Source organism: Pleurodeles waltl, chromosome 7 (assembly GCF_031143425.1).
Source record: "Pleurodeles waltl isolate 20211129_DDA chromosome 7, aPleWal1.hap1.20221129, whole genome shotgun sequence".
In the NCBI taxonomy this organism is placed as follows: Eukaryota; Metazoa; Chordata; class Amphibia; order Caudata; family Salamandridae; genus Pleurodeles; species Pleurodeles waltl.
In genome coordinates this window covers 1,104,587,834-1,104,607,160 of record NC_090446.1, presented here as the reverse complement: position 1 = coordinate 1,104,607,160, position 19,327 = coordinate 1,104,587,834, and the positions used below count along the sequence as shown (strand labels likewise).

At 45.8% G+C, this 19,327-nt stretch overlaps 1 protein-coding gene across 4 annotated transcripts in view; it reads right to left on the bottom strand.

The window, feature by feature from the left end:
- Nucleotides 1-19,327, bottom strand: part of MBTD1 (mbt domain containing 1) — a 527,258-nt gene that overhangs the window by 85,369 nt on the left and 422,562 nt on the right. The window contains exon 16 of one of the 4 annotated variants that reach the window (XM_069200036.1): nt 410-598. The exons of 2 other annotated variants lie outside the window; for them this stretch is intronic. In XM_069200036.1, the coding sequence (XP_069056137.1) occupies nt 410-598 (189 nt within the window). Of the gene's footprint in view, nt 1-409; nt 599-19,327 lie in introns of those variants that run through there. One more of the 4 variants, XM_069200039.1, reaches the window with a different exon arrangement.

Below are 19,327 nucleotides of genomic sequence, written 5' to 3'. Positions count from 1 at the left end.
CACACGAACAAATACACTTGGGGACATCCCAACACCTTATGCCTCTATAAAGCTATGATGACTAAATTAGGACCGAGAAGGCTAGAGAAAAGAGTGTTTAGTTTTGGATAGTAATGGGCACACATGAGGGACTAGAATTACAGAACAATGGAGAGATGTAAGGGGAAGTCTAAAATGTTAGGTTTGGTACCCAGAATAGAAAAAGTGTAATGTTATACACCTGAAAGGAAAATGGGAGGTTGCAAGAACAAAAAAAAATACTGTCAACACCTTTCTCTCTACCCAAAACAGAAACATCAAATAACATCTACTCAGCAAAATCTGTCAGTAAGACAAGATTTTCTCATATATCACCTACAAACTGTCTTGTTTTGTAGTATCTCCGTGCCACCTTTATGAAACTAATTACCTGTGAGGAGGTTGGGACTGAACTCTCTGCTAGTGCTGGGAGGCTGGAAGGCCTCAGGGGCTGTCTGTGTTGGAAGGGTTCGATAGGGAGGAGTCAACTCTTCATCACCAGAGAAGCTCCTCCGTAAGCTGCCCGTCATGGGCAGGCTCATCAAACTGATAGGTTTCTTCTCAACAGGAATCTTCCTCTCTAAACATTAAGCCAAACTATGGTGAGGTTTACTTATACATGCAAGTTACAGCATAATAATCAAAATACTGTGTTGCAATTGGATAGCACTAAATCATTTGCTTTATGGACAAATAAATTAAATTATCTAAAATAAAATCATGGCACAATGTTTACCGCTGAAGTTTAAAATGGGAGTTCCAGATTTAATTAAAATGTTAATTGAGATCTCGAGTAAGCAACAACAACAACAAAAAAAAGCTAATGTACATAAAAAAAATCTCATTCAAAGCCCAGTGTCGAGCTTTTTCTTGGAAAGGGAATTCATTCAAGATCTTATAACTGCGTCCATAAAAGACTTTTCCTTCAAGTGGTCCTCAGACAAAATATTGATAGACTCACACTGAGTGAAATGAGCAAACTAGATACTTACTTGGAAGGTAGTCTCTCTTCAAACCCAATAAGTCACGTGATATTGCCTGCAGTAAAAAACTAAATACAAAATGACAAAGCTAGAACTGCTGAGACCAATAAGTTGAACAAACAAACAACAACCTATCATATGTCTAGATGCAACCCACAACATCGGCTCCTTATCGTCTTTTCTGGTGTGGTCAAGAAGTGGCTGTATGGACAGCTGAAGATTACAAAGATTCTAGGAAGGAAGCCACAGGATATAAATAGTGGCAAGACAAGAGGTTGCTCACTTCATTCAGCTCCTTGAGAGTCTGGCTTGGTTGATCTAAGTCACGGAGAGGAAAACAAAGATATGAAGCAGAGGCTTTTAAAGATGAGCATGGGTGCACAAAAAACGCTTGTTAGGGGAATGTGAATTATTTTTGAAAAGTGGAATATCAAAAGATACCTGGTTTCTTCAAAACATTCAGGGTTTTCATCTCAAGTTCTACTGACGCCCAATATATGTAAGTAATCACTTTTTTATAGAGTGCAGGCAAGACTTGAGCAATAGTTTTGTAGTCAGCCATACATTGATAGGCGAGATGTCTGAAGCACTTCAGACTAGCGTCCAAACTTAATGCTTCATCAATATGCTTGCCTCCTGTCCCTTAAAGCCACCATAGGCTGCATCCAGTGCTGCAGTGGAGTGTGGTGATTCGGAGAACGGGCTGGAGTCAGCAGAGTGAGCAGCATGCAGATGCAGCTTACCTGCATGACCAGAGTGTGGAGTGCTACCTGCCTGCTCTTTGCCAGATGCTGTGATACTGGCAGCAACACCTGGGGAACAGCAGCAGAAAACCTCTGAGGAATACCACACGCTGCGGACCCACTGCCTGCAGGCAGATGCCAGTCTCATTTGTGGTGTGGCTACCTGACTTGGGAAGCGCTGTCCATTCACCCCTCCCATCCCCATGGAGCATTACACTTGGAGCAACTGAAGACTCAGAGCGCCTACTAGTGGGCCCAGGTAATGAGCTGCTGACAAGATTAAATCAGACTTTGTAAGAAGGATGTAGTGCTACATATTGATCCATCAGGATCAGAACTTGAAGTGAGAAGGAGGTGGCCCATGAAGAAGGCATGCTTCGTCTGCACGGGTGACAGTATGGTAGCCTACTGACTCACAGAATAGCTCTCCTCCAGCTTGGCTCTCCTCTAGCCCCTCTATACACTATACCACCTCAATGATACAGCCATTCTAAACTATCAGGGCACAAAGATGAAGGTTGCAGCAGCCAATTACATCTGTGACATTTTGAACATCCCCTATGCCTCATCACTAACACTCTCCTAACAGTGTCCTTTGCTTATCCACGGGGCACCAAACAGTGAGGGACAGTCGTACATGCATGGTCTTACCAAAGACTCTTAGAGACTTCACTGCTCGTGCTCTAAGCGTTTACTGGTACCCTCAAAGTTTTTACCTACAACTAAGCCTTGAAACTCGTGGCTGGCTTAACAGGGGTGATGGGAAGCAGCTGGAGAGGGGAAATTCTGGACATGGCCATGGAAAGGCAACACTTGTAAGGCACAACCTCACAGCTGAAGCTATTAACATTCTACAGCTGCAAAGGGTGATATACTTAGAGGGAGAACCCCACCTCATGGACAATGCTAATGCCTTACTTTTGAGGTTCACCTGTGACATGTTCAGGCTGCCTGTACTGCAGTTATTGAGTACTACCCTGCAGAGCTGCTGGTGACACAAAGTGGGTCTGATGGGGGCCAGCTAAAAGTACTGCTTGCCACAACACCTGCATCAGATTCGCTGTCTCTCTGCCCCCCTGGTTAGCAGTATATAATACTGTGACATCACCCTTATGTTAACATCGACTGCTGCTGGAAAGTTGGAGACTTAAAACAGCTTAATTGACATCCCAGTACTCCGCAGAGAACCATAGTATGTAGGTTACAGATTCCTTTGCTACTGAAAAACTGAAACATCTACCTGCCACTCAGACAGTGAAGCTCAGTATTGATAGACGTAATGCCAACTCGGCGGCAATTGCAATGACCAAGGCCTTAAGACGAAAACTGACGCTGTAGCTATCAATATGGGTCTCTTGCAAGAGAATTTAAAAAAAACGGACAGTCTCTCTCTCCTTTGGACAGCACACTGCAGAAGCTGCAACCTCAGATGTCTACAACAGCATTGAGACAAAAACATGCTAGATTTTGAGGTGGATGAATGTGATGGGCTGAAATGTGGCTCCTGGCTGAACCCTGCCTTACCCTGAGAATGCTCCATGTTGACTGTCTAAAATCAAAGACTTAAAACTAATCTATATATGGTGTAGGGGGGAATGTAGATGTCATAATTGCAACACATGCTTACAATGGAGATTAATTAAATAGTCATGCTTAGCATGTTTTGTCCATTTCTACTTATCAAGCGTGATGGATTTGTGTATGCTTTGTCTTTTGTTATTACATTTCAAAGAAAGAGACTGTGTGAAAGTTAGGCAGGCAACCCAAATGGAAATGGACAACTATCCTTTGACATCCGCATTATACTTTAGCAGTGCAGCAGTGCAGATAGCCTCTTTTACAGGACTCAAGCAAAAACTCAGACATGGATCTAATGCACTCATTACTTCTCACTGACAAACTTAATATCCCAACAAGCCACAACACATTTGAGCTGAATGATAGAGGACTTTATCACATGTGAATACACCTCAATAATGGAAGCAGCAGACAAACAAGCATTGAAGCAAAGGACCCAAGAAGACCTCTGAGTTGAGGCTAAGCCTTGCTGCAACTCCATCCATACAGCAGGCACAAACAGCAGAAGCTCAGCTCTTGTTGCCATGTCCACAAACGGGAAATCAGCTGAGACTGCTGTGTCTACCCAGAGATGCTAAAGATTCTTTATTGCAGGTGTCTCCGTAATGTTCAGAAGCTCTTCCCAAAGTGACTTTTCAGACAGCGGATAACCTCATAGAGCTTAATACTCTAATAGGTATCGGCCAGGGAAGGCAGAACAAAGGATTTCCTGTGGGACAGGGAGGCAACACTCTCTCCCTTGGAAATAGGTGCTACAAAGCTTGGTTGGGGTAGCCTCCCCAAACCACTGATTTGCTTTGAAGGGCACATTTAGGGCCCTCCTTGCATAAAATGTTTTGCACCAGCTCTGGGACCCGTGATCCCTGCTCTGGCGGGTAACCGGACAAAGGAAAAGGGAGTGACCGCTCCCCTGTCCATCACCACCACAGGGGTGGTGCTCAGTGCTCCTCCAAGTGTGCACTCGATTCTGGCACCTAGGAGCATCTGAATAGCTAGGTCAGGCAGATGACATCACAGACCCCTCCTGATAAGTGGTCACCTTGTAAGGTAACCAAACCCCTTTTTTTTAAGGCTATTTAGGGACTCCCTTGCGGGTGGGTCCCTAGATTCAACTTACAAGACTCCACCAAGACTCCTCTGCATCGTTTACTTTTACTTCTGACCACTGGGACCGCAACTGGACTCTTCAGAAACTTACAAGACTGCAACTACGGCGACGACTTTGCTTTGCAATATTGTTTCTCCAGCTCATTCCAGCAAATGTAACCTTCCCCCAGCTGTGCATCTTCTGGGGTCAGCGAGATCCATCCTGCACCAAGAAGCAAGAAGCAATCTCCCATGTAGTGAAGGAGTCACTGCATGCAGGCGCCTATAGCAATGACGTCCGGCTGCGTGTGTCTGCTCTCCTCTGAAACCGCGTGGATCCTGAATCACAGGTGGAGGTCTGGAGTGGTCCCCTTGGTACTCTCTGTCCAACTTGGGAGTTGGTACGCCCTTACCTCTCCTTGCCGGACAGTACCCCTCTGCACTGCGACTCTTGCAGCTACCAAGGATTGTTGTCACCTGCTCCAAGGGATCTTCAGGCTCTGAGTGGCCCCGGCCCCCAGTACTTTATCCTGCCAAGTACAGTCTCCTCTCTGCTTCTGCAGCGACGTGGGACTCCTCTCCAGGTGTGCTGATTGGGCCTCACTGTGACTTACTGTGCCTGCTGCCAGTGGTTTGCCTGTGGGGGCTGAGACTGATTCTGCCGACTCTCCTGACTGCTGATGGTTCCCCTTCAATGGTCAAGTCCCCTGGACCATGCATGTCTCCTAGATAAGTCTTGGCTTCTCATCCACAGCTACCCCTAGAGAGCTCTAGCTTCCTAGACACTGCCTACATACACTAACATAGGTCACCTGGGCTTGGTATAAGGAGCCAACATCATAGGTTTCCACCACATACCAGGCCAGCATCTTACATTAACTATGAAATGTAAATTTGTGGAGCTCCAGACTATGCATTGCTTGTTGTCATGTCATATAAAGGTAGACTTAAGGAGAAAGCAAAGCTTCTTTGAAAGGAAGAGGCCAGAGGGGGGAGAAAACAATCTATAATTAATGACTGGGATAAGGTCACCCTAATAGACAAAACTAGGTGACACTCTACTCCCTTGGCCTCTAGTGGCACTATCAAGAGCCCCAAGCACTTTGTTACCTGTATAGTATGACACTAGACAGTAAGGTCCACATTATGACTTTGGCAGTGCATGAATGGGTGTGTGTGTGTGTGTGTGTGTGTGTGTGTGTGTGTGAATAGAGGGGGGGTTGTGCGAGAGAGAGAGAGAGACAGACAGAGCGAGAGTGAGAATCGAGGGGGGTCAGTACGGGGATCAGGGGGTGGGGGATTCAGTACAGGGGCGGGAGAGTCAGTACGGGGATCGGGGGTCAGTACGGGGATCGAGGGGTCAATATGGAGATCGGGGGGGTCAGTACGAGATCGTGGGCAGAGGGATCGGGGGTGTCGCTGCTTGGGGGGATGGCGGGCTTCTGATGGGGTCGGGAGGGTCTCCAAAATGGAGGGGAGTTTGTGGAGTCCTGTTGTGGCGACAGAAATTAGTATTCCTGTCGCCAGTATCCTTGCCGCCAGGGATTTTGTGGTGGGACTGCTGTTACAGAATCCCTGGCGGTAAGGATACTCATACCGCAGGCGGTGTTAGGTGGACCGCCGGGTCGAAGGTGGTCAGGCGATGCAGCCAATCCACTTCCGCGGTCATTATTTGGCAGTCCTGCACTGCCACGCTGCCGGCGGTATGACTGCAACCACAGGCGTGGCGGGGCAGGACCACCAAGGTCATAATGACCACCAGTATGAGTCTATAGGGTTGAAAGCTCCCGAACAGTTGTAATTTTGCACTATACCCATTTCTCCTTATCATTGTAGTGCTACCCACAGGTATAATAGTTATGTTTTCACCAAGTGGTAACATCAATAAAGTTGCTTTGCTTTTATGCTATGAATTGGGATATGCACTAACTTGTTTTCTATGTTAAATGTTTGAATTTTAAGTTTGCTTTGTTATTCCCAGTGTTTTGTCTCACATTGCATTGACCGATGGCTCCAGGGCTCAATAACGTCTAGCTGTATTTACTGCACTAAGTATTGTCGCAGTTGCATCTACCTTTTATTACCAGTTAACATGCATAAAAGAACATACGAACACCAATTGCCTTTTACTCACTACAGTAATGTCTTGTTTCAATCTGTACTAAAATGCTAATAAGTATGATTTAAAATAAACAAATAAATAGGTAGACAAGATGAGGTCATTTATAAATTAAAGATAGCTGAATACATTTTAGTGTAGCAATATCGTTGTTCTAGTAATGTTATTCTAGGACTTGGCTTTTGTCAAAATGGAGCGTAGAATTCCTTGGTGCAATCCTCGGAATTCCTGGACTTCAGGGACAACTCACTGAAAGTGAAAGTAATAAGGATGTTTCCTTTGAGAAAGATCCACACAAGAGAGCGATAAAATGCAGTACAAAATACTTAACTGAAGTGACAATTCAAACAAGTGGTGCCAAAATAATCATATTGAGTAAATAAAAAATACGGCACTCATTCCAGAACTTGTTTCATTTTCCCGAATTATTTTGGTCCATGTTTCAGGGACAAAGTCTTTTGATGAGATCCAAATATATATTTTGCTGCTCTCTTATTGCTTCTGGCACATCTAAGAATTTTCACTTTTTTCAGACTTACCAGCAAAGACTTAATTTTACTTGTCAGGTGTGGGGAAGTATGTTTCTCAAGTGCCTATTTAACCACCTCAGTGCAGGAACAAGTGCATTTCAGTTTCATTAAAAAAGTCAAACTGTTGGCAGAATCTTTCCTCTCCGGCTTTGGAGATGACTTCCAACAGCCAATCTCTGTTTCTAGTCTGCCACCACTCGATGTGTACGTGATGAGTGTTTTCTGCTTTCGGTTTGTCACCACAGAAAAAGATCCTGCAAGATTCAAGTTTTCTCTCAGTAACATATTGTACTCTACCTTACTGTGCTGCCCAAGCGTGAAGAGTGCAGTGCTTCATTTGGCCATGTTCTAAGTTCCTTTAAGTCACTCCTTCAGCAACCTCCAGTTTGTTAGGCCTGAATGTTGGCGGGGGGGCTGCTCCCGATAGATTTTAGGACTTTAGATAGCATTGCTTGGGGTATTTGATTATATGTTTTTCAGTGCCGAGTGGTGGGGCACATTGGTGTAGTGAACCCCCAGCTTAAGGGATGGGGTGGGGGATCGCAGGGGGACTACTACTGGGACCATAGGCTAGCGAACTGGGCTCCAATAAAATGTTAGTTATTTGTGGGCCTCTTCCGTTTGCAGACAAACTACTAATAAATAATAGCTAGGGAATACCATCAGAGACGAGTGCGGGTCACAGGCTGATATACAGAGAAAGGAAACAAAGTGAACAGTGGAATCATGAAATGGGGGTAATACAGAGAAGGACAGAAATAGTACAAGTTTTCCAGAGAGAGAAAACTAATAAATAAAAAAAGGACGAGAGACAAAGGATGGAGAGAAGAAGAATGTAAGGTAAAAGGAAGAAAGACATTTTGCAAGGAAATAAGAAAGTAAATGTAAAAGGTAAGATGTAGTTGTGAAAGAAAGGGTGAAAGAAGGCATGTATGGAAGACTGAAAGGATGGGTGAAAGGACTGAGTTAAAGGATGAAAAGATGCACAGACAGAGGGCCATAAAATGGATGGAAGAGTGAAAGGATAGATCGGTGAAAGGGTGAATGGATAGAAGCATGAAAAATAGACAGATAGTGACGAGTGAAAGGGTATATAAACGTGTGAAATGATGAATGTGTGGTTGGAAGGGTGAGTCGATGGAAATATAAAATGAAGGAGAGATAGCTGAATAGATACGTGGATGATTTAGAAAGCTGGCCTAGTGTGTGGTGGACACTTATGGTGTTATCACCCTACACCAGGTCCAGCTACCCCCTATCAGTGAAGTGTAGGCAGTGTCTAGGAAGACGGGGCTCTCTGGGAGACATGTGTAAGAAGCTGGCTCTGTATATACTATATCAAAATGAGATATAGTTTGCACAGGCTTCAGGGGTTCCCCAGAGGCTTAACAGAGGCTAAAGTAGATAATACTTAAGCTCTCTTTTGTGGTAGTGTGGTCGAGCAGTTAGGCTCATCAGAGGGTAGTGCAAAGCATTTGTTGTATACACACAGACAATCGCAGAAGCACACACTCAATGACTTAACTCCAGACCAATGGTTTTTATATAGCAAAATATAATTTCTTAATTTATTTTTAGAACCACAAGATTTAAGTTACAGGTAAGTACTTCAATAGATTCCTATTTCACACATGTATCAACAGTACTTTGAAATCGATAAGATACACAGTTTTTGAATTATTTGCAATAAACAGTTTTTAAAATGGACACAGCAATTTTCAGAAACTGTTCTGGGGGGGGGGAAGAAATGTGAGATCGATTTGCGGGGGGTGGGTGGGGTGGAGAGGTCGGGTGGGGGAGTCCATGGTCTGGTGCAAACTGGTTTATGCAAGGAGGGCACCAAATGTGCCCTTCAAAGCATATGGGTGGCTTGGGGAGGCTACCCCTCCCAAGCCATGTAACACCTATTTCCAAGAGAGTGGGTGTTTTCTCCCTCCCCCACAGGATTGGTTTTGTTTTGCCTTCCTCTACCTGAGCTGCTCAAGCAGCAGGAGGGCAGAAACCGGTCTGTGGGGTGGTAACAGCGCAGGTTGTCTGGAAAACCCCAGAACAGTGCTAGGAGCAATGCTTGGGGTTCTCTAAGGAGCCCACAGAGTGCATGGAATCATACAACCAATACTGGCAACAGTATCAGGATATGATCCCGAAAGGTTTGATACCAAGAATGCCCAGGTTTGCAGTCATCATTATGTAGCTGGACACAGGTAGTGACCCCAGTACCCTGTTAAAATGGCTTCCCCGCACTTACGAAGTCCAGTGCAATGAAGCTTAAGTTCGTCGGGGCACCTCTGCTCATGTAGGGGTGTCCTCACACACCGGTACCTGCTCCCTCTGGGATAGGAGGGCCTACCATAGGGGTGACTTACAGTGACCTGGTGCAGTGCCCTGTAGTGAAAGGGTGCATGCACATTTTTACGCAGGCTGCAATGGCAGGTCTGCAGACAAATTTTTTATGGACTCCCATGGGTGGCACAATACATGCTGCAGCCCATGGGGAACCCCTGGTGCCACAATACCCTGGGTACCTAAGTACCATATACTAGGGATATATATGGGGGCACCAGTATGCCAACTGTGGGGTTTGCAAAAGTCCTAAGCAGCCAAATTTAGAGGGAGAGAGCACAATCACTGGCGTCCTGGTTAGCAGGATCCCAGAGCACACAGTCAAAGCATACTGACAGCAGGCAAAAAGTGGGGGTAACCATGCCAAAAGAGGGTACTTTCCAACAGATAAAAGGACAGACAAATGGATGGAATAGTGAAGGAACTGAGAGATGAATGGCTGAATAACTAAAAGAGTGAAAGGATTTATGGACATATCAATGTAAGGAGGATGAAAGGGTGAATCGAAATTTCTAAGTACAGTCAGGTTTGCTTCCCTGCTCAATGTGGTTTAGAGGTGTGGTTCAAGTGAGGGGTACTTTAAAGTACTGACTACTCCCTTGGGCACTGGATAACTATCCTTGACGTGGCACAAGAATTTAAATATGCTCTTTTATATCCTGAGCAACAGGGGAGCCTACTGTAATCTGCTCTGCACCCATGGTTTCAACAGTTTCGGTGCATGCAGAAAAACTTATTTGAAGGGCTGCAGGTATAGATTTCCTTTTGTAGATACAGAAAATCTTGACACAAAATATATCTTGGAAAACAGGCTAAGCTAGTGGGCCTGTACTCCTCTTTGATTCAAAAGATAATTTACAAGGCACTTTAAAGAATGACATTTTTTCATATGCTTCGATGATTGATAAATATCGGATGGCCTGGACAGAATATAGTTGGTGGCTAGTTAACACAAATGCACGGAATGATTGAGGTGGCTCAGTACATAGTGACAGAGTTGGAGGTCATTTGCTCGGCCGTGAGAGTTGGTTGCAGTGAGTTCTTAACAGGAGATAAATGATGAAGTGAAGAGATGGACTTACATCAACTGGGGTTGTGGAGATGTTCACTTTCAATTAGAGCCCCACCCAAAAAACAGGGAACACTGCTGTGTTCTGCTCAACAAAGACAACATTTCCACGGTTCAAAATGTGAACTACTTAAATGGCACACGCTCCACGAAGCTAGCAGAACTAGTATGCAAGTGAGATGCGCCTGGTACCATACAGACCGTTTGGTCTCCCACCTGATTAGGCAGAAAGAGAGAACTTTTAACCAGGTCATGTCTGCAGGCTTTAGGCGTGTATGACATTCTTCAGGAGCATGGTTAGGTTCTGAAGAACAAAACCCTATCTATTAATACTTTATCTACTTATACAGATTGCTCACCTTTACGATAACCACAGGTTTAAAACAGGATGTAGATTTTTTTTTCAACATTACTCCTGACCGCATTAGGCTCTGCAAGGGAAGGAGTGGAACTGCAACACCTGCCTGCTGACATAAATTTCATTCATTTTTCTCATTCTGTGCCTTAAGACGCAGATCGTTAAACAATTTGATGACAAGTATGCTGATCTCTAACTTGGGACCTTTTTAGATGTTAAAGATTACAAATTCACAGAATGGGGAGGAATCTATGGTTAGACATAATATCCACCAGAAAGAGCATTTCCAAAGGCAAGCAGAACTTGCTCCTCGGCTGTATACTTCTAAACACAGAGTCCTCCCTCCTAGAATAGACATCAAGGCAAGTAGTGCTCACAAGTGCTGGCTCTGGGGAGGGGACTGAAGACCAAAACATTCAGCATAACAGAAGGCAAAATGGTCTGCCTACCGGAGCTGGCTGTCAAGGCAGTAGTAGTTCCTCCAAGTATGTACTGATGCTCATGTCGCAGCCTGGCAAATATAATTAGCAGGCACCTCTCATATCAACACTACTGTAGCAGCCTTGGCTCTCATGGAATTGGCTTTCAGACCCCCAGGAGGTTGCTTTTTGACAAGCGCATAGCAGATCTTGATACAGAGGACGCTCCACCATAAGAGTCATCTTTTGCAGTGCCTTACCCTCATTTGCACTTGAAAAACTGACGAAAAGTTGATCACCTACCTGATGGGTATTTCATGCTGTTGATGTAACATGCTGTCCAATGCTCCACGTCCATCGTGCTCTCCACGGCATAGAACTACGCTATCTATCCAGCATTACCATCCGGGGAGGGACTTGCGCTTTGTAAAGGCTCGTCTGATTATGGTTCCTCACTTTAAAAGAGCAAGCCTCGTGGTTCTTCCTTCTTGGTCCGTGTGGCCAAGAATCTGGAACCTCCTCCTGATTCAATTTAGGAACTTGTCAAATGAGACCACCTTTCGTAATCTATTAAAACCTCTCCCTACTCTTCCAACCTAGTAGATGTCTTAGCACCTGGACACTGCTAGAGTAGCTGTGCGATCCATAAGTCGTGTCAATCATTCATTCATTCATGTAAAAACTGAAAGCCCTCTTTTGATCAAGGCAAAAGAAGATTTCCCCTCCTTCAAGGAATGCTACAGATCAAAGAATGATGGAAGAGTGACCGAATGGCCAAATGGAATTGAGTCATAACTTTAGGGATGAAGACCGCCTATGTCCTTTGTACCAACTTGTCTAGAAATAATGTGGTGTTGGGCTACTGTATCGAAAACGACTCCAGTTCACCCATACAGCAGACTGAGGTGATGGTAGTAAGGAAAACTGCTTTCAAAGTTAAGGAGACCATAGTGAAAGCAAAATTAGGTTTACTTTACTGGCTAAAGCCTGGACTACAAGGCTTTCCAGCATTGGGTGCTGTATCACAACAGCCATATCACTCAGACTTGCCTACGATGTCTAGTGATGGGGAAGCTTAACAACGGCACTGAACATGGCTCCAATGACATAGTCGTCAGAGCTTCTGTGAGGGAATCACTGAAAGGCAGAAAAGGTTCTGAAGTAGCTGGGCCAGGTTGTTAAATGTCTGCAATCAAATTAGCCTTAGTTTCCACAACTGGCAACTACAATTCCAACACCTCTGTGGCGCTACAGACCACCACTACAAAGAGGGTGCTTACCTCAGTGGGTGGCTCCAATAGGAAGTTCAATTCAGTCACAGGTGAATTATCAAGCATTATTAGCATTTTGAAGCTCTAAATACAAGCCAGCATCAGTAGAGTGAGTGGGTGAAATACTGACAGTGTCAGCCTAATCCTCATTATGTGAAACATTCTGAAGGTTCTGTATTCAAATGAACAATGTCCAAGGCACCAATAATACTAAAGTCGAGGCAAAGACATTGCTGTAGGCGATGATCTGGGTGCACTATATGACAGGCCTGTGGGGGCTTATCGTGCAGTACACTTTCAAATACTGTCATGTGTCCAGTCGGGCTTGTTTACTTAACCTTAAGCACAACCCTGGGTTGCTGTGGCTACGGGCAATAAGGCTCGGCGAAAGAAATTAGTGTAAACCATTGAGCAAAATAAAAAAAATCACGCAACATGAAAAATTCTTAAAAATAGATGATTACTTTATGAAGTTTTTAGAGACAACTATGAACAAAATCTATTGCAAGGTTCAGTGGATAACAATTTTACAAGATATTATCACTTCTAAACACAACAGCAAACAAGCACTAGTCAACATAAAGTTTAATGACTTTAAAAAGTTTGAAATAGTTAGTCCAACTACTCTGGACTGGGTTGGGTGTCCAATTACGGCTGGCCAGAGGTCCAGGGGGGCAGAGTGGACATTCTGGCCAGTTACCTGGCCACCAGAGTATTGTTAGGGCAAGTTCCAAACTTTACAGGATGACAGCCATAGACATAATTGGAGTGGTCCTGATGCTGAGGATACAGGTAAAAGATGGTCCAGTTGTGGTGGGGTTCATGGGGGTGTCCTGGAGGTTGTTCCCCGGTCAACGGATGAAGTGGGGAGACTTTGGCCAGAAAGAACAGGTCCCGCGAAGTCCTCAATGATGCAGTACCAGCCCAGCCGATGCTGGTCTACTAGTCTCTTTGCAAGTGTCCCTTGGGTGCAACACAATCACTCTTGGACAGCACTTCTGGGTCCAGTAAACTGAGGTGCAACTTTTGGCTATTTTCTTGCCCCTTTCAAGATAGAACGACAATTCTTTGGTCACCAGGAGCTTGGTAGCCCCCTTAGAGGTGTGGTTACCAGTGGGCTACTGGACCACGGAAAGAAATGGTTTGGGGTGGATTTCCCTCCCTTGCTGTGTCTCCACTTTGTCTACAGGAACAAAAGGCATCCTGCTCTGGGGTGTTACCAATACTTCCCTCACAAAGGTGGCTTCCTCTTTGAAGCTTGCCTTCGGGGCAAACACCCCAAGTGGCCAGCATGGGAGAGGAGGTAACACCTCACTCTGCAGCAACTGCCTTTGTTCTTAAGCCTGAAAGTCGTTCACATTTCTCCCATGTTTTCCCTGGCAGGCAGAAGTGGAGTAGAGGGGCAACTTTCTAAAAGTTGCTAAACTTTAATTGTGACATTAAATACGACCTTGGCATCCTGTCAGGTTTAATGCCACAATGCATTTGACTCCTTTGATCCAGTTAGGTAGTCCCATTTAGAGGTTAGCAATTCTAGGGTGACAAGAGGTAACCATGTGTTATCCAATGGGGCTACTAACCTATCCATAGCAAAACGATAATTTGCAAGTGTTGATGTTAAGACATACAGAAATTATATGTTCTACTTAACAATACACAGCTCAGTGCCATAGGGCTCTATAAGCCTTACTTAGGTGAATCTTGCATATATTGTTAGGGTAAAGGGTGGCTTTGTCATTGGTTTTAATGGCAAAGTCAAGCTGGCCGTGTAAACACTGTCCTTTAAGTCTGCAGGGGGAGGCTGGGAGCCATTTTGTACTTTGTTACACCTGGGGTAGCACAAACAGTGATTCAGCTGAGTCAGAGTGCCAAAATGGCTGCCAACACTTCCTGGTTTAAGTGTTGGCAGCCAATCAGATATCAGCATGGGGACAGCTGGATTTGTGGGGGATCCGCATCCCTGGATATCTTTATTTCATTTTCCTTTAATAACTCTAAAACTACTGAACAAATTTACACCAAGTAACAAAAAGGACTCTTTCTGGACAAAGACCTACTCCCTTTCTGCCAAATTTGCTGTAATTCTGTCCAGTGGTTAGGGCTGTAGTCGTGTTCTAAATCCCTATGGGAAATTGCATGGGGGAAAAGCGTTTTGGAACGCCCCCATTTTTTTCTCAGCTCTTGCTTGACAAATCACCACGAAACGTACAACACAGCAGTTGAAATGGCTGTTGTACCAGTTTTTAAAATTTGGTGAAGATTTGTCAAACGAAGCCAAAGTTATTGGCAAAGGAAAAAAAGTTTTCATATGGAAATTAGGTCCTAACTATAACTACCTACTATACCTAGCTACTGGCGACTGCCAGTGGGGGGGGGGGGGGGGGGGGGGGGTTGTGGTGTGTGGTGTGTGTGTGTATATATATATATATATATATATATATATATATATATATATATATGTATGGACAAATTCACTTACCCAGTGTACATCTGTTCGTGGCATGTTCCGCTGCAGATCCACATGCTGTGCACTGTTCCTGCCATCTAGTGTTGTGCTCGGAGTGTTACAAGTTGTTTTTCTTCAAAGAAGTCTTTGAGTCACAGGACCGAGTGACTCCTCCCTTTCGAGTCCATTGTGCATGGGCATCGACTCCATCTTAGATTGTTTTCCCACAGAGGGTGAGGTAGGAGTGGTAGAATGAGAATAGTAAAGATGTCCATGCAATGGAATAGATATGTATGTACATAGTTTGCGCTAAAGTAGTATTTATTTACATATACACAATTTCAAATTGCAACTTAAACGGCTACAGGCTCCCAGGGTGGTGGGAGGGAGCATGTAAATCTGTAGCGGAACATGCCACGAACAGATGTACACTGGGTAAGTGACATTTTCCGTTCGATGGCATGTGTAGCTGCAGATACACATGCTGTGCATAGACTACAAAGCAGTTCTCCTCCCAGAAGCGGTGGTCAGTCTGTAGGAGTTGAAGTTGTTTGAAATAATGTTCTTAATACAGCCGGTCCTACTGTGGCTTGTTGTGTTGCTAACACATCTACACAGTAGTGTTTGGCAAAAGTATGAGTGTGGACCAAGTGGCTGCCTTACAAATCTCGGTCATTGGTATGTTACCCAGAAAGGCGATTGTTGCTCCCTTCTTTCTAGTGGAGTGTGCCTTTGGTGTAATGAGTAGTTTTCTTTGAGCTTTCAGGTAACAGGTTTGTATGCATTTAACTATCCATCTGGCTAAGCCTTGTTTGGATATAGGGTTACCAGCATGGGGTTTCTGGAATGCGACGAACAATTGTTTAGTTTTACGAAATGGTCTTATTCTGTCTATATAGTACATTGGATCTCTTTTTATGTCTAATTTATACAGTGCTCTTTCTGCTACTGAGTCTGGCTGTGGGAAGAAAACCGGGAGTTTCACTGTTTGGTTTAAATGAAACGGTGAAATGACTTTTGGTAGAAATTTGGGATTTGTGCGGAGAACCACTTTATGTTTGTGTACTTGTATAAAGGGTTCCTCAATAGTGAAAGCCTGTATTTCACTAACTCTTCGTAGTGAAGTGATAGCTACTAGAAATGCCACTTTACAAGTTAAGAATTGGATTTGACAAGAATGCATGGGTTCAAAAGGCGGACCCATTAGTCGTGTAAGTATGATATTGAGATTCCATGAGGGTACTGGTGGTGTCTGCTTTAGTCCTTCCATGATGGCTTTAATGACTGGTATTCTAAATAGTGATTTTGTGTGTTTAATTTGCAAGTAAGCCGAAATTGTAGTGAGGTGTATTTTGATGGATGAAAAAGCAAGTTTTGCTTTTTGTAAGTGTAGTAAATAGCCTACAACGTCCTGTATGGACGCATCTAATGGAATGATGTGTATTGCTTGGCAGTAGAAAACAAATCTTTTCCATTTATTAGCATAGCAATGCCTGGTGGTAGGTTTTCTTGGCTGTTTAATGACTTCTATACACTCCTTTGGAAGATTTAGATAGCCAAACTCTAGGACTTCAGGAGCCAGATTGCTAGATTGAGCATTGTTGGATTGGGGCGACTGATCTGTTGTTTGTGTTGCGTTAACAGGTCTGGTCTGTTTGGTAGTTTGATGTGTGGTACTACCAGTGTGGTGTACCACGGTTGGCGTGCCCACGTTGGTGCTATGAGTATTAGTTTGAGTTTGTTTTGACACAGTTTGTTGACTAGGAAAGGAATGAGTGGGAGAGGGGAAAAGCGTAAGCAAATATCCCTGACCAATTGATCCACAGAGCATTGCCCTTGGACTGAGGGTGTGGGTATCTAGACGCGAAGTTTTGGCATTTTGCGTTTTGTTTTGTGGCAAACAGATCTATGTCTGGTGTCCCCCACTGGCGAAAGTATTTCTGTAGTATCTGGGGATGTATTTCCCACTCGTGAGTTTGCTGGTGATCTCGACTGAGATTGTCCGCTAATTGATTGTGAATGCCTGGGATGTATTGCGCTATTAGGCGAATATTGTTGTGAATTGCCCAATGCCAAATGTTTTGTGCTAGGAGGCGAGTTGTGATGAGTGTGTTCCTCCCTGTTTGTTTAAGTAGTACTCTCTTCTTCCTCTTCTCCCTCACCGCGTCTTTCCTTGCGCTCTGCTCCTCTTCTGTTTACTCCTCTTCTTCTGCACCCCATCCTGCGTGTTTTTTCTTCATCTGTGTTCTTCTGTGGTCTTCCCTTCTTCTTCTGTACTCTTCTCTCCTCTTCTTCTGGGTTCTTCTCTTCTGACTCCTCTCCTCCTCTTCTTCTGGGTTCTTCTCTTCTTTTCTTCTGACTCCTCTCCTCCTCTTCTTCTGGGTTCTTCTCTTCTTCTCTTCTGACTCCTCTCCTCCTCTGTAATCCATCTCCTCCCTTCCCTATCTTCCTTCCCCTTCCCCTCTATCTAATCCCCCCTGCCCTCTGCTTTCCCGCCGCCACCACCCGCTCGGCCCCGCCCCCCGCTCCCATTCGTCGCCCCCCCTCCTCCCTCTTATGGCGGCCGCGCGCAGCGGGCGTGCCGCTGGCGTGCCAAAGGCAAGCCCGTCCGCGCCTGGACCGCGCCCAGCGCCACGACCCCTGGCCCCCAGCATTCCCAAACCCCGCAGCACGGCTACGACCCCACCTCCCTCCACGCACTCAACCCGGGACGCTCCAGAACCTGCTTCCAAGCCAACCTGAAACGCACCCATGGACCCTTCGCATGCCTTACCTGCAAACACTCCTTCCACCGCGACTGCTCCCTGCCCGCCAGCCAACGCGCCAATAATCATCTCAAATGCATCCTCATCAACGCACGCTCCGTCCACAAGCACGCCATTGAACTATGGGACCTCCTGGACTCCACCGCACCGGACGTCGCCTTCATCACTGAGACCTGGATGAACGCCTCCTCGGCCCCCGACATCGCCATAGCCATCCCCGACGGCTACAAGATCACCAGGAGAGACCGCACCAACCAAGTCGGTGGAGGAATCGCCATCGTTTTCAAGGACTCAATCAACGTCACCACCTCCACCGAAGACACCCCCCTCGCTGCCGAACACATGCACTTCCAGATCCACACCGACCCCAGGACCACCCTCAGAGGAACTCTCATCTACAGACCCCCTGGACCATGCGCCCTCTTCAGCGAATCCATCGCTGACTTCATCTCCCCGCACGCCCTAGCCTCGCCGGACTACATCCTCCTCGGAGACCTCAACTTCCACCTGAAGCAGAACAATGACCCCAACACCACCACCCTGCTCGCCAACCTCAGTCTCAAGCAACTAGTGAACACCCCCACCCACATCGCCGGACACACGCTCGACCCCATCTTCTCCGCCAGCAACCATGTATCCTTCAGCCACTCCACCGTAATACACTGGACCGACCACAGATGCGTCCACTTCACCTTCAGACGCAAGACTCTCCACCTCCGCACACAACCCATCCCAGGCAGACATTGGAACAAAATCCCCACGGAACAGCTTCTCTCCATTCTCAGCGACAACCAGCCCACCTTCTCCACTGACCCCAACAACGCAGCCCTCAGCCTCACTCATTGGATTACCAACTGCGCGGACAACCTCGCACCCCTCAGACGCCTCCCAAGACAGACCAGCACCAGGAAACCTCAATGGTTCACAGACACCCTCAAGGAATCCAAAAAAACCTGCAGTACCCTCGAGAAAGCCTGGTGCAAAGAGCACACCGTAGAAAACATGTCTGCCCTCAAAAACGCCACCCGCGAACACCATCAGCTGATCCGCGCCACCAAAAGAACTTCCTTCACAGAGTCTGGACAAGAACACTCACAACAGCAAAGAACTCTTCAACATCGTCAAAGAGCTCTCCAATCCTAACGCCAACTCCAACTCCATCACACCATCACAAGACCTCTGCAACTCCCTCGCTACCTTCTTCCATTGTAAGATCACCGACCTACACGACAGCTTCGGACACCAGACCCAGCCAACCACCACAGAACCTACAACCCCAGCCATCACCCTCAACACCTGGACTCACATCAGCACAGAGGAGACCAAAGTTACCATGAACACCATCCACTCCGGTGCCCCCTCAGACCCCTGTCCACACTTCATCTTCAACAAAGCCGACGACATCATCCCCCCTCATCTCCAGACTATCATCAATAGCTCGTTTGCTTCTACCACCTTCCCCAAGAGCTGGAAACACGTGGAAGTCAATGCCCTCCTGAAGAAACCTACGATGGACCCCAGCGACCTGAAGAACTTCCGCCCCATCTCGCTCCTCCCCTTCCCTGCAAAAGTCATTGAGAAGACCGTCAACAAGCAACT